Genomic DNA, 13,332 nt, shown 5'->3' on the forward strand with positions numbered 1-13,332 from the left:
TCTCAGAGTTAAATGAACACGAATGATGATGACACAGTGTAGATTGGAACCCCCAATAAATCAAAATGAGTCCCTGGCATATCTTTTCAAGTGGGGGTCCGCGGGCTAATATGTGTCAATTTGGGGGTCCCTGACGCAAAAAGGGTTGAAAAACCTGATCTAAAATATTTTAGACAAAGTTGTCTCCTCTTACATAAACACACATTCCAGTCTGGGTTCAGAGTTCTGCATATAGCACACAATCCACCCTGTTGAAATGTCACTATGAGGTTGGATTACACTTTTAAAATGCTTCACCTCCTACCTTAACAATAGAACCTTTGATGTCATGATTAGGGAACTGTTCCATTGTAGGCCTGTCACCATCATGACTTTCATATTTAATAACTTGATACTTTCAAAAAATGTTTGAAAGAATTGTGGGTGAGCTTGTAGATCTGCTATTTCCACAATTAAAAAAAAATGTTTTCAACATGGAAACGATTATGGCAATTATGCAAAAATAATAGCGATTATCTCAAATAATTGTGATTAGACGTAGTTCCATGGACCTGTGGCATTCCTACAAAGGGGCGAGTTTACTTAATTGTATACGTGTACTTAGATTTACGTATTGTGTTTTAAAAATGCTTTTGTGAATGTTGATTGTCTCGTTGCTGTTGGTCATCGTCGATTGGAAAGCACTTTAGGTCTGTCTGTCTGTCTTCTGTCTGTCTGTTTAGGTGGACTGACTCCTGTTGTTTTTAAATGTGCTGTGTAAGTACAGATGACTTGACTTTGCACTTAATACACTCAGGGTTTTGGCAGAGCCTTCCTGATGCTCCAAGTTGAAAGAAAAGTCAAAGCAGTAAATAAATGAAACAGGCTGTGGAAGCTGCAGAGCTGGAAGCAGAATGCAGTCTGTCTGTCTGCTCTGTCTGTCTGTCTGTCTGTCTGTCTGTCTGTTGGCCGCCAGCTGCTGTTCTCTCCTATAAATAGACCCAGACACTGATGCTCACTGGACTGGACATAACGTCTCTCTCTCTCTCTGTGTATACCTCTGTCTCTCTCTCTCTCTGTGTCTGTCTGTCTGTCTCTGTCACTGGACTGGACATAACGTGTGTGTGTGTGTGTGTGTGTGTGTGTGTGTGTGTGTGTGTGTGTGTGTGTGTGTGTGTGTGTGTGTGTGTGTGTGTGTGTGTGTGTGTGTGTGTGTGTGTGTGTGTGTGTGTGTGTGTGTGTGTGTGTGTGTGTGTGTGTGTGTGTGTGTGTCGTTCTGTCACTGGACTGGACATAACTTCTATCTGTATCTCTGTGTCTCTCTCAATCTCTCCGTGTCTCTATCTTGTCTGTCTGTCTGTCTTCACATTAATCTCATGCACAAAGCACTGATACTGTTCTTGCACTGATATCTATGTTATGAACAGTATATACCAGCTGCTATGCTCATGCACCTTATGTATAAACCTCATGTACATAATGTATGGATGGATATGCTATGTGTAAATATGTAGATACCTTGTTGTTTTTCTCAATTCCTGACGTTTCATTAATGTTGATTCTGTCTCTCTGTCTCTCTGTCTCTCTCTCTCTCTGTCTCTCTCTGTCTCTCTCTGTCTCTCTCTGTCTGTCTCTCTCTCTCTCTGTCTCTCTCTGTCTCTCTCTCTCTGTCTGTCTGTCTGTCTGTCTGTCTTGCTGAAGCTCTTATCCAGAGTGACTTACAAGATCATAGTAAACATGAACTCTAGTCATGTAACAACTAGTATAGTAGAGTAAACAGTGTTCTATGAAAACTATTAAGCACTATATATTCCGTTTCCATGACGCTCTCTCTCTCACTCTCTCTCTCTCTCTGTCTCTCTCTCTCAGCATGTTTCCTAGACTCCATGGCCTCTCTGGGTCTGGCTGCATACGGCTACGGTATCCGCTATGAGTTTGGCATCTTCAACCAGAAGATCGTAGACGGATGGCAGGTACAGTAATGTTAACCCTGTCATCACTGCATACCATCTGTCATCATCATGTCAGCACTGAGAATACAATGTAAATACTTCACATAAGTAAGCCTTGCCGTGCCATGTGTGTGGTGCATAGGGCAAGAGCCTAACTCCTGTTTCTATGTCGTGAGGCGGCTTGATGGACAAGTACAGTACGTCCCCTGAACATGACGCTAGTATGTCACAGGGACTTACCAGACCCATAGAGGGAGAGAGTTACGACACGCTTTGATCTCGCCGCAAAGCGGGCCGCTATGGGCTGTAGTTCCAAACATTGGAACTTCCTCATTAAGATAGACAGAGCATTTCCGCATTCACAATGGGAGTCAACGCTAGTGTCATAACTCTCATATTAGATCACACTGGGACTTAGCCCGCCCCCCCAATCCAACCCTTGATGCTGACGGCCAATCAGGAAGGCATTGGTTCCCATCTTTATTTTCTTTAGTATGACCTGGCCGGGGAATCGAACCCATACCTTCCGATCCCGACACTCAGTCTAACCACAAGACCACTGAGCTGGTTCACATTGTACAGTATTGCCATAACGTTTAACATCTAGAGTTTACGTGAACATTTTATATCGTTGCTGTTGGGGCACAAACCTCATATCTCCAGATTCTAACGTTTTGTGTTTTTTACCTAAATTAAGGTCCTACTTGATCATACTACAGCGTCACACAAAAGCATCAAAAGTAGCAGATCTACAAGCTCGAAACGCGGCGCAAAGCGACGCGTTTCGAGCTTGTAGATCTGCTACTTTTGATATTTTTGAATTTGAATCCTCAAAAGTAACAGTTTTATTTTTACATATGAGGTTTACACCCGACAGAGACGACATTCTTTTAGTCCATTCTTTCGAGAACATTTGACAATATTACATAACATTATGTATGTTTCAAATGGTTCTGTTATTCGAGAATGAAATGCAAGTTTAGAAAAAACAAAAAAACATTTATTGAGTAACTATGTGTTGTGATTGACGTCTTCGTACAGGTGGAGGAGGCAGATGATTGGCTGAGGTACGGGAACCCCTGGGAGAAGGCCCGCCCCGAGTACATGAGACCCGTTCACTACTACGGACGAGTGGAGCACACCCCCGAGGGGGTGAAATGGGTCGACACGCAGGTCACACTTCTTACGACATGTTTAAAGCTATATTAACCCATTCAATCCGGGAACGCATCTGTGTCATTTTAAGATTTCTTTGGCTTTTCAAAAATAGCAGATCTACAAGCTCATAGCGCGGAACCGAGTGCCACGCTATGAGCTTGTAGATCTGCTATTTTGGAAACAAATCTTGAAAATGTGTGCGAATCTTTGAAAATATATTTGTTAAAGCGAACATTTGTAACTAACTTCCCGGGGGGGGGGGGGGGGGGGGGGCACTGGAACAAATTTTACAAATGTTTGCTTTTAAAAAAATATATTAAAATATTTGCAAAAATGTTCACGATTTGAAAAAGATAGCAGATCTACAAGCTCATAGCGCGGCACTCAGTGCCGCGCTATGAGCTTGTAGATCTGCTTATTTTGGAATAGCCGAAGAAATCTAAAATGACAGATGCGTTCCCTGATTGAATGGGTTAAGTAACTTTTTAGGTGAATAAAATCTTATTTTGTTCAATCGGTATGTTTGTTACAATACAATATAACTTGATACAACTGGCGTGTTTGTATTTGGTCTCCCTGCTCTTCTATTGAGACATTTAGATCCTGTTTCTAAAAATGTTTCCTTATATATTTTCATGTCCAGGACCCCCAAGTCAATATGTAATATGTATTTGGGCTGCCGACCCCCATCTGAAAATATGCCGGGGACCCCCATGAGAAAAGATTTGTCAAGATTTATCAAAAAGCAACGCTTTCTGAGCTTGTAGATCGGCTATTTTCAAATAGCTGAGACATAAAATGGGGCTTAAAGACATAATGAAAAGAGAGAATAATTTTCACTCTTTTAGAGCATACTGAGGACATTTCTATCATTAGATGCCTGAGGCGATCATGAAAAAAAGTATTTCATGAACAAAAATCCCACACGCTGCTCTCGCTCAGCAGCATCAGCTTTTATTCAAATTGTCAATTTGAATAAAAGCTGATGCTGCTGAGCAAGAGCAGCTTGTGGGATTTTTGTTCATGAAATACTTGTTTTATGATGGCTTCAGTTGTCACATGTCCAACGGACTTGTATCTGAACAAAGTGGATGTGTGAATATTTCCTTTGCATGTATGATGCCAAAAAGATGCCAAAAAATGTATCCATGGCAACGTACTGCGTGAGTACGTTTGACAGGCCCTTATGAATGGCTGCATTTCACTGGAAAGGATTTAAACAGCGGTTTACGTGTACATAGGGGGATACACTTGAAAGCAGAGCGATGCATTAAGGCCGTTTCAGACAGGGGGACTAATGATGCTGGCGTTCTCGCTCGGATCAGCGTGGATCGCACCGCAATCATTTGTCGTTTTGTCCTCCTGCACGTAGCCTGGAAAAAAAAGCTGACCGTGATCCAGCGCTTGCGTGAAAATGAGCGCGAGAGCCCGCTTGCCTCTCCGCGCTTCAACTTCTCCACGCGTTCCCAACTAATCGCCCGCCTCTCATTGAAAATGAATTACTAACTAGGCGCGTCACACGCTCCCCGTCCGAAAGGGCATTTATGCTCAATTTATACTGTAGTGTACATAGGAACACTGTTGATTTTGACAGCAAATTTTGATTTAGTTTTAGTCATAGTCTTTTGAATCAAATTCCATTTAGTTTTAAAAAAGGAGAGAGAAGCGCTGCAGGGATCATTCAGTGGCTCTGAGATAGGTGCTCTTTGGTGACACAGGTAGGATCATATAAACAAAATGGATTTCCAAAGAAGTACTGGTTGCCAAAAAGGTGTAAAATGCAGACTTAAAAAGAAAAGAACTCCAAGGCACTCCGTCTCATGTGAAAAAATGTAAAGGTTTATTAAGAGCAAGGCAAATGAATATGACCAACGCGTTTCGACCTAGAAGGTCTTCATCAGGGTCTATCTGGCATTCTGGCTAATCAGTCACTTAAATACAGCCGTGGATGGTGTTTCAATCAATCATGTTAATGCGTTATTACGTCATTAGTATGTTTAAATGACAGTTCAAATGAGCACAATTGCCCCAATAGATGAAAATAAAATAAAAATAAAAAATACCAACACCCAGAGTGACAGACACCAAAATAATCTATAAAGTAACATACTGGGGAAAACAGAGTAAATATATAAATATCACAGTGTATTAAATGTTTACACTGTAAACCCAAACATGATCAGTAATCATAATAAACATCAGAGAAACGGCAAGTAATCAACCTCGTCATTTAGGCCTGGAAATTGTGTGGCTTTTAAAGTGACGATCCAAAAGGTTTCTCTTTGGAGCAACCTTTTGAGTCTGTCGCCTCCTCTGCTGTCAGTGGGGATGACTTCAATAGCTGTAGCTTTTAGAGAGGAGGGGCTGCCATGGCCTTTTTCATGGTAATGCACAGCCATCACATAATTGGGATTGTTTGTGCAAATTAGTTTTAGTTTTAGTTATATTTTAGTCATCTGAAAAGGTTTACTGTTAGTCTAGTTTTAGTCGACTAAATATCATAAGATTTTAGTCGACTAAATCTACAGTTGATTTAGTCGACTGAAATTTATTTTGGCGGGGCCTTGATGGCGTCGTAATGGCTGATTTTACACTTGGTTGCATGCTGAAAATAGCAGATCTACAAGCTCACAACGCGTCGTGCTGCGACGCGTTGTGAGCTTGTAGATCTGCTATTTTCAGAGCGCAACACCCGAGCGCAACCAAACATATAACGACTTGTCTTTTAGTTCTACTGGATCTCTTCTCCACTAGATCCCTCACTAACATCTAGTTTTTATTTGTTGACGAAATTGTCAATATATTTAGTCATAGTATTAGTCATCGTAGCTTAGTTTTTTATTTAGTTTTTATTTAGTTTTGGTCAGTGAAAAAAGGTAGTCGACGAACATTTTCGTCATAGTTTTAGTCGACGAAATCAACACTGCATAGGAGTCTTTATGAAGTTAATACCCAAAAATACTTTCCACGACTTGCTCAATGGAAACCCAGAAAGGGCAAGTTGAGTGGAGCTGATGGCAGATAGCATGCAGTGTAGAAAGCAGCACATTATGTAACATTTGTGTTTTTGCGCACTGGCACAGCCAGGGAGCATGGACACAGCCAGGGAGCATGGACAGAGTCAGGGAGCATGGACAGAGTCAGGGAGCATGGACACAGCCAGGGAGCATGGACAGAGTCAGGGAGCATGGACACAGTCAGGGAGCATGGACAGAGCCAGGGAGCATGGACACAGCCAGGGAGCATGGACACAGCCAGGGAGCATGGACAGAGTCAGGGAGCATGGGACAGAGTCGTTGCAAGCATTACGTCAGCGGGCAATTTCCCCGCAGCCTTTTGATCATTGGTCCGAAATGACAGCCAATGAGAAGTTGTCGATAGGTCACCACATTCAGCGCAACACTCTGGACATTGGTGTTTCGCTTTTTATATAACTACTGTATGTGAGAAGGCTTCCTGATTTATTTAAAATCATTCCTGTGTGTTTGTGTTGTAGGTGGTGTTGGCTCTGCCCTACGACACCCCGGTCCCTGGCTACAGGAACAACATCGTCAACACCATGAGGCTGTGGTCCGCCAAGGCCCCCTGTGAATTCAACCTCAAAGACTGTGAGTGGGTTTTAGCCTTCTGGCTGACGTGGAACATGTAGGTCATTAATGTGGGGGTCATCCCATGTTTACAGGGTCCCATGTGTCCCATATGCCAGTCGTTCTCAAAGTTTTTCATGTGAAGGACCCCTCAAATTATGGCCATATACAATAATGTATTGTATATGGCCATGGACCCCCATCTGAAAATGATTTTGTCCCAGGTATCCCCACAAAAGATTTTATGCTGTTGAAACAAATTTATTTCGGGGCCTGCCCACCCAAACCTCTGGAATGACATCATCATATTGTAGTCTGGACCGAGCCGAACGGAACCTTTTTCGGCTGTCCTAGTGGAGTATGCATTGGGCTTCTTTCTGGACCCCAGGAAGAATAGTCTCCACTACGGTGTAGACTAATGGGGATCCTTAATAAACAGACATGACCTTGAATGTGTGCAAAACACCATGTACATTCATGTATCCTTGAAGTGTGCTGTTAACACTGTGACTTACTTTATTTATGCAAACTGAGCCAGGGGTAGGGCTCCATAAGCATTATGCTTCTCCCTGTCCCAGCATTCAGCATCTTTATTATGCCAAATGGACTTGACTTCCTGTACCATGGACTTTTGAGATTGAAGCTTTTTCTAAATTGCAATTGTGTAGTTCATACACAGATATCATGTTTTTTCTTTGTCCAAACAATACTGAAAATAAACCTCACTGACTTGATTGACCTAGCAAAAATCTCTCCCTGTTCCACAGTCGATGTTGGAGGCTGCATGCAAGCTGTGTTCTAGATCAGTGGGTTTCAACCCTTTTCATATCAAGGTCCATTATGTATTCTGTAGGGGTGTGCCGATACACTAATTTCACGAAACGATACGATACGATATTTGGCTCACAACTTCGATACGATTTCGATACGATACGATACGCACTTTTTTTATTATGAAAATATATGGAGGAGAAAAAAAGAAAATGCAAACAAATAATTCTGTTTTTGCATTATTCAGACATGCAAACTTGTAGCTTTTCAGCTACAATAGCCGTTTTGAATCCAAATAGTATGACACCTGACCCGAAAAAAAAAATATATTTTTTTTTTCAAAAACGATATTTTTTTTATCCAAAACGATACATATCGTCGCGAAAACGTATCGCGATATATCGCGGGACGATATATCGGCACACCCCTAGTATTCTGCATTTGAGCCACAGAACCACCGTTTGATGTGATTTAGACTCTCAGACCCAAAACTTAGAATATTGTGTTATCGTTGGATAAGATTTTGTCCACAATTCCATCCATGCTGTATTGATGTTGGTACCAATAGGAGAGATAACAGGCAAACGTTTATCAAAATAACAATTATTTAATTAATAAATGCAGATGTTTAACAATAATTTAACTCTTGAGAGTGTAAAATGAAACCAAATGGACCCGTAAGGGTCCATTTGGTTTCATTTTACACTCTCAATAGTTAAAGATCTATAGGGGTCCATTTGGTTTCATTTTACACTCTCAAGAGTTAAAGATCTATAGGGGTCCATTTGGTTTCATTTTACACTCTCAAGAGTTAAAGATCTATACAAGGGTCCATTTGGTTACCAACTCTCCATCATGTACAGTAGCTGATCATGGGGACCACCTGGAACCCCCTCAAGGACCACTGGTGGTCAGACAGACATTGACCCATTAAAAAACCCTCTCTCTGTCCTCCAGTCAATGTTGGAGGCTACATCCAGGCTGTGCTGGACAGGAACCTGGCAGAAAACATCTCCCGTGTTCTCTACCCTAATGACAACGTGAGTGGATGGATGGATTTATGAATGAAACCTTTTATTTCCCCCTGGGGTAATTTTGCACCCAGTGATGAGTTGGCCGTAGAGATGCTCACACACACACACACACACACACGCACACACACACACACACAGACACAGACACAGACACACACACACACACACACACACACACACACACACACACACACACACACACACACACACACACACACACACACACACACACACACACACACACACACACCGACATATCGAACCGAACCGATTCATCGATCCTGCTTTACAGCAATGAGATGGTGTACAACTTCCAGCTGTATTGTACGACTACTTCACTCAAGAAATTACTTTTATTTCTATGGTTTACCTACCCGGTGATGTCTTTCAGTCAGAGAGAAATTTATTTTGTAAAACATTCCTTACGGGTGAATGAAGAATCCAAAAATGAACACAAAAACGTGATGAATGGAATTAATCCGAGACCTCAATTAACAACAGCGGAAATGTAGATTCTCTGTAGATATGTCTCTGTAGAATGTAGATATTTCAAAACGTTTTTCAGCATATTTCCGTAGAAGAGAATTTAAGTGATTAATATGAGCGGTGTTTTCGACTTTATGCATTCTTCATTCACTGTTTAGGAATGTTTTCCTCTGTCACTGAACGATAAACGATAAAAAATAAAGAAGAAATACATTTCTTGTGTGAACTACTCCTTTAAGCTTAACCTGGTGCATGAGGTACTGCCATCGTGCTAAAACACGATTCCAAAGCTCATCTGTGATCATTTCCCCGAGTTTCTCCTCTCCCTTCCTGATTAGATTTTATCAAGAGAGAAATGACGCTTAGAGAGGAAAACAGTCGTATAAATACTGAACCTAATATAGACGTGAAAACAAAGGCTTCAGTCAGCTGATGGATCTAATTGGATGTGACCTATTTCCTTAGCCAAACACACAACACCACCACTGGAATGCTAACCCACCCCATACACAATGACACACACGCACGCACGCACGTGGGCGCGTGTGCAACCTTTCTCACAGCAAGCCATATTGACATGAAATAGCAGGGTAAACACAGGTGTTACATTATGGTAGTAATTACAGTCTTTCCAGTGAGCCAACATGCACAGTAGCAGCACCCTGACTGATACACATTGACAGAGTGAAAGTGAAAAGACAAAGACAATACGTGTGACGGAACATTTCTTCAGCGTCTATGTTTAAACTAACAGCGTCCATTCACCATGTGTTCTCTTGTTTATTGAGCTTATTAGGATCCCCATTAGCTGGAGCATAACAACAGCTAATCTTCCTGGGGTCCACACATAACATAAAAACATGACATTCAACAAGACATTAGAGGGACATTGACAAAACTTTTTTTTTGACAATGTCAATTTTCCTTTCAACAATGTGACTTTTCCATTATATGCAACTTATTCTCCAGTCCCCCATTTCCTAGAAAACAAAAGAATATATAAATTATAAATCCTGTGTGTGATATATGTATTGTTTGTCTATTGTTGTAATAATGCGGCCTCTTGGCCTCGTCACTCTTGGAAAAGAGATTTTAATCTCAATGAGCCACCTGGTCAAACAAAGGATATGGTAATGATGATAACAGACGTTTTGTCTTTGTCTTTTGAACGGTAGTTCTTTGAGGGCAAGGAGCTGCGTCTGAAGCAGGAGTATTTTGTGGTGGCCGCTACGCTCCAGGACATCGTCAGGAGATTCAAGGCCTCCAAGTTTGGCTCCACAGAGGTGGTACGCATGGACATGTCCACCCTGCCCGAGAAGGTGATTCTGTCATTCTATTATTAATAATAATACATAATAACACAGAGGTGGTATACGCATCAGTGTTGATTTTGACAGTACATTTTTATTTAGTTTTATTCATAGTCTTTTGAATAGAATTCTGTTTAGTTTTAGTCATATTCTAGTCATCTGACTCGACTAAATCTACAGTTGACTATTTAGTCGACTAAAATAATTTTTGGGCGGGCGTAGTAGCTGATTTTCACTTGGCTGCATGCCGAAAATAGCAGATCTTCAAGCTCACCCGCGCGCAACCATGATGACTTGTCTTAGTTCTACTGGATCTCTTCTTCACTAGTCCCTTCCAAACATTTTAGTCTAGTTTTTATTTGTTGACAAAATTGTCAGTGGATTTAGTCTTAGTTTTAGTCATCATAGCTTAGATTTTATTTAGTTTTCGATGGTGTGCATGGACCTCTCCACCCTTCACCCTGCCTGACAAGGTGATTCTATCATTCACTGATAACCAATATGTTATTGTAAAGTAAGTACGTAACCTGCTCACATCTCTAGTTCTATGTCTACCTCAGTGGCGTTCCCAGAAATTACATTTAGGGCAGGCGAGATCCCCCCCCCCCCCCCCCCCCCACACAACACAACAACACTACCTGACTACAAAACTGAAAAACGTTAATAAAAACAATAATAAGTATAATCAATGTATGTATTTTTCTTCTAAAAAGAGCAGCATTACAGAAAAGGCGAACATGATGTCCTGCACAAATGATTGACTCATTTCAACATTGCGATTACAACAGTAACAATAACAGCCAAATCAAATAGTTTTCAAGCATGTAGTGATGTCTCAAAACATGAGACGACGGGGCTTGCTGCACTTGAAAATATCTATAACTGAATCGTAGTTCAGACCTTCAGTTAAATCTCTCTCAAACGCTAGGAGACACAGACTAGGCGAGAGGTTGTCATTGTACTTCTGCGTGTACTTTTTATGCCAGGTGAGTACAGGTGATGGCCCAGACCCCCACTCCTGGCACTCCTAGTACCCCATGAAGACAATGGCATACATGATTTGCACCACTATATGCGAGGGTCGCTCTGCTGAATGTATACGGTAGTGATTGGCTGCCTGCCCGCGTGAATGACGGCCGCTGTCGGTCAGTCTTTTACTTTATTTTCTAGGGGTGGCGAGATTTTAGTTGGGCAGGCGGCCGCCTGCCTTGCCTCTATGGTGGGTACGCCACTGGTCTACCTTCCAGAGATATTGCTGGCTTTGGAAAAAAGGTTTTAATAAAGCGGTCTTAAAATCTGCTCTCTCTCTCTCTCTCCCTCCAGGTGGCCATCCAGCTGAATGACACCCATCCTGCTCTGGCCATCCCTGAGCTGATGAGGATCTTAGTGGACATGGAGCACCTGAACTGGGAGGATGTATGTTACACACACACACACACACACACACACACACACACACACACACACACACACACACACACAAACAGACACACACACACACACACACACACACACACACACACACACACACACACACACACACACACACACACACACACACACACACACACACACACACACACACACACACACACACAGTCCCTCATTGAGAACAGTGAGAGAGGACTGCTGAGTTGACATTCTAAGCAGGCTGCAGGGCTCATTTGCATACTTAATGAATGAATGTTTCTGAGGATACCATGGTAACCCTTTGTTTAATGCCATGACGCCGCTATGAACTATGGGTAATTCCCTCCAGCGAAGTCTGCATCGATGCACACTTAAAGCTCTGTTATGTAATGTATTTTATTTTCCTTTTTTTGTTATCTTTTTGTTGTTGATACAATCTGTAAGTAGAGCAGTGGTTCTCAAAGTGAGAGAGAGACAGAATGGGGGAGAAAGGTTGATAATAACAGAAAAATAATTTGAACCACTTTTTTTTTCTTCTAAAATTTAGAGTAGCCAATTTACCCCTTTTTCTCCCCAAGTTAGTCGTTATGCCAATTAATTCCTCTAAACCCACAGTTCTGTAGCCTGGTATCCAGCCTGCTTCGCTACGTTCGGCGGACTTTTTTTTCTCTCTTCGCTTCTCAGTCTGGAATGCACCCCATTGACTCGTTTTGCAGAACTACACTGGAACTACATATGTTACGTTAGGCAACGTCGTTGCTGATTGGATGTTGTTCAAACGAATGACGAATCACAACGATCACACTGTTTTTTTTGTCCCGCCCCGCACCACAGACCAATCAGAAGCCACGGCACGACTCGAAACGTTTGTCATGTCCCGCCTCCCTTGGAGATAGGAGGCATTCCAGACTGATAAGCGGAGAGAGAGAAAAAAGTCCGCCGAACGTAGCGAATCAGGCTGGATCCCAGGCTAACAGTTCTGTGTTGTCACTGCTGTTGTAACCTTCTGATTCGAACCCAATTTGAACCACTTTAACCCTGAAAATAGCCGATCTATAAGCTCGTCGCGTTGTGAAGTTGTAGGTCTGCTATTTTCATTTTTTTTGGAAATGGTCTAAATTTAAGGTCACTCTACTAAACCAAAGTACTTCCCACTGTACATAATGTTGTTACCTGTTGTTGTTGTTGTTGTTGTTGTTGTTGTTGTGTTCAACAGGCGTGGGACATCGTGGTGCGTACCTGTGCCTACACCAACCACACCGTCCTGCCCGAAGCTCTGGAGCGCTGGCCCATCGACCTGTTCCACAACCTGCTGCCACGGCACCTGGAGCTCATCTACGAGATCAACAGGAGACACCTGGAGGTACAGCAGAGGCCTATGGGCAGTCCTCTTCCTCTATGAAGAAAATAACAGGAAAAGTTTCAATCGGAGATCGTCTCTGTCGGGTGGAAACCTCATATGTCCAAGACTGTAACTTTTCAGGATTCAAATTCTAAACGGGCAAAAGCAGCAGATCTACAAGCTCAAAACGCATCTGCTACTTTTGATACTTTTGTGTGACGCTGTAATATGATCAAGTATGGCTTTAATTTATTAAAAAACACAAAAAAGTTAGAATTTGGAGATAAGAGGTTTCTGCCCGAC

General features: G+C 42.1%; 2 protein-coding genes across 2 annotated transcripts in view; one reads left to right on the forward strand and one right to left on the reverse strand.

The window, feature by feature from the left end:
- Window positions 1-13,332, reverse strand: part of LOC311034806 (uncharacterized protein) — a 313,846-nt gene that overhangs the window by 132,972 nt on the left and 167,542 nt on the right. The window lies entirely within an intron of this gene.
- The window catches only part of pygmb (phosphorylase, glycogen, muscle b), a 36,937-nt gene that overhangs the window by 11,423 nt on the left and 12,182 nt on the right, over window positions 1-13,332 (forward strand). The window contains exons 4-10 of the mRNA XM_084043093.1: window positions 1,849-1,952; window positions 2,973-3,104; window positions 6,586-6,697; window positions 8,405-8,487; window positions 10,143-10,286; window positions 11,601-11,693; window positions 12,904-13,050. Of these exons, the coding sequence (XP_083899219.1) occupies window positions 1,849-1,952; window positions 2,973-3,104; window positions 6,586-6,697; window positions 8,405-8,487; window positions 10,143-10,286; window positions 11,601-11,693; window positions 12,904-13,050 (815 nt within the window). The remainder of the gene's footprint in view (window positions 1-1,848; window positions 1,953-2,972; window positions 3,105-6,585; window positions 6,698-8,404; window positions 8,488-10,142; window positions 10,287-11,600; window positions 11,694-12,903; window positions 13,051-13,332) is intronic.

Source organism: Gymnoscopelus microlampas, assembly GCF_963454915.1.
Source record: "Gymnoscopelus microlampas genome assembly, chromosome: 19".
Lineage (NCBI taxonomy): Eukaryota > Metazoa > Chordata > Actinopteri > Myctophiformes > Myctophidae > Gymnoscopelus > Gymnoscopelus microlampas.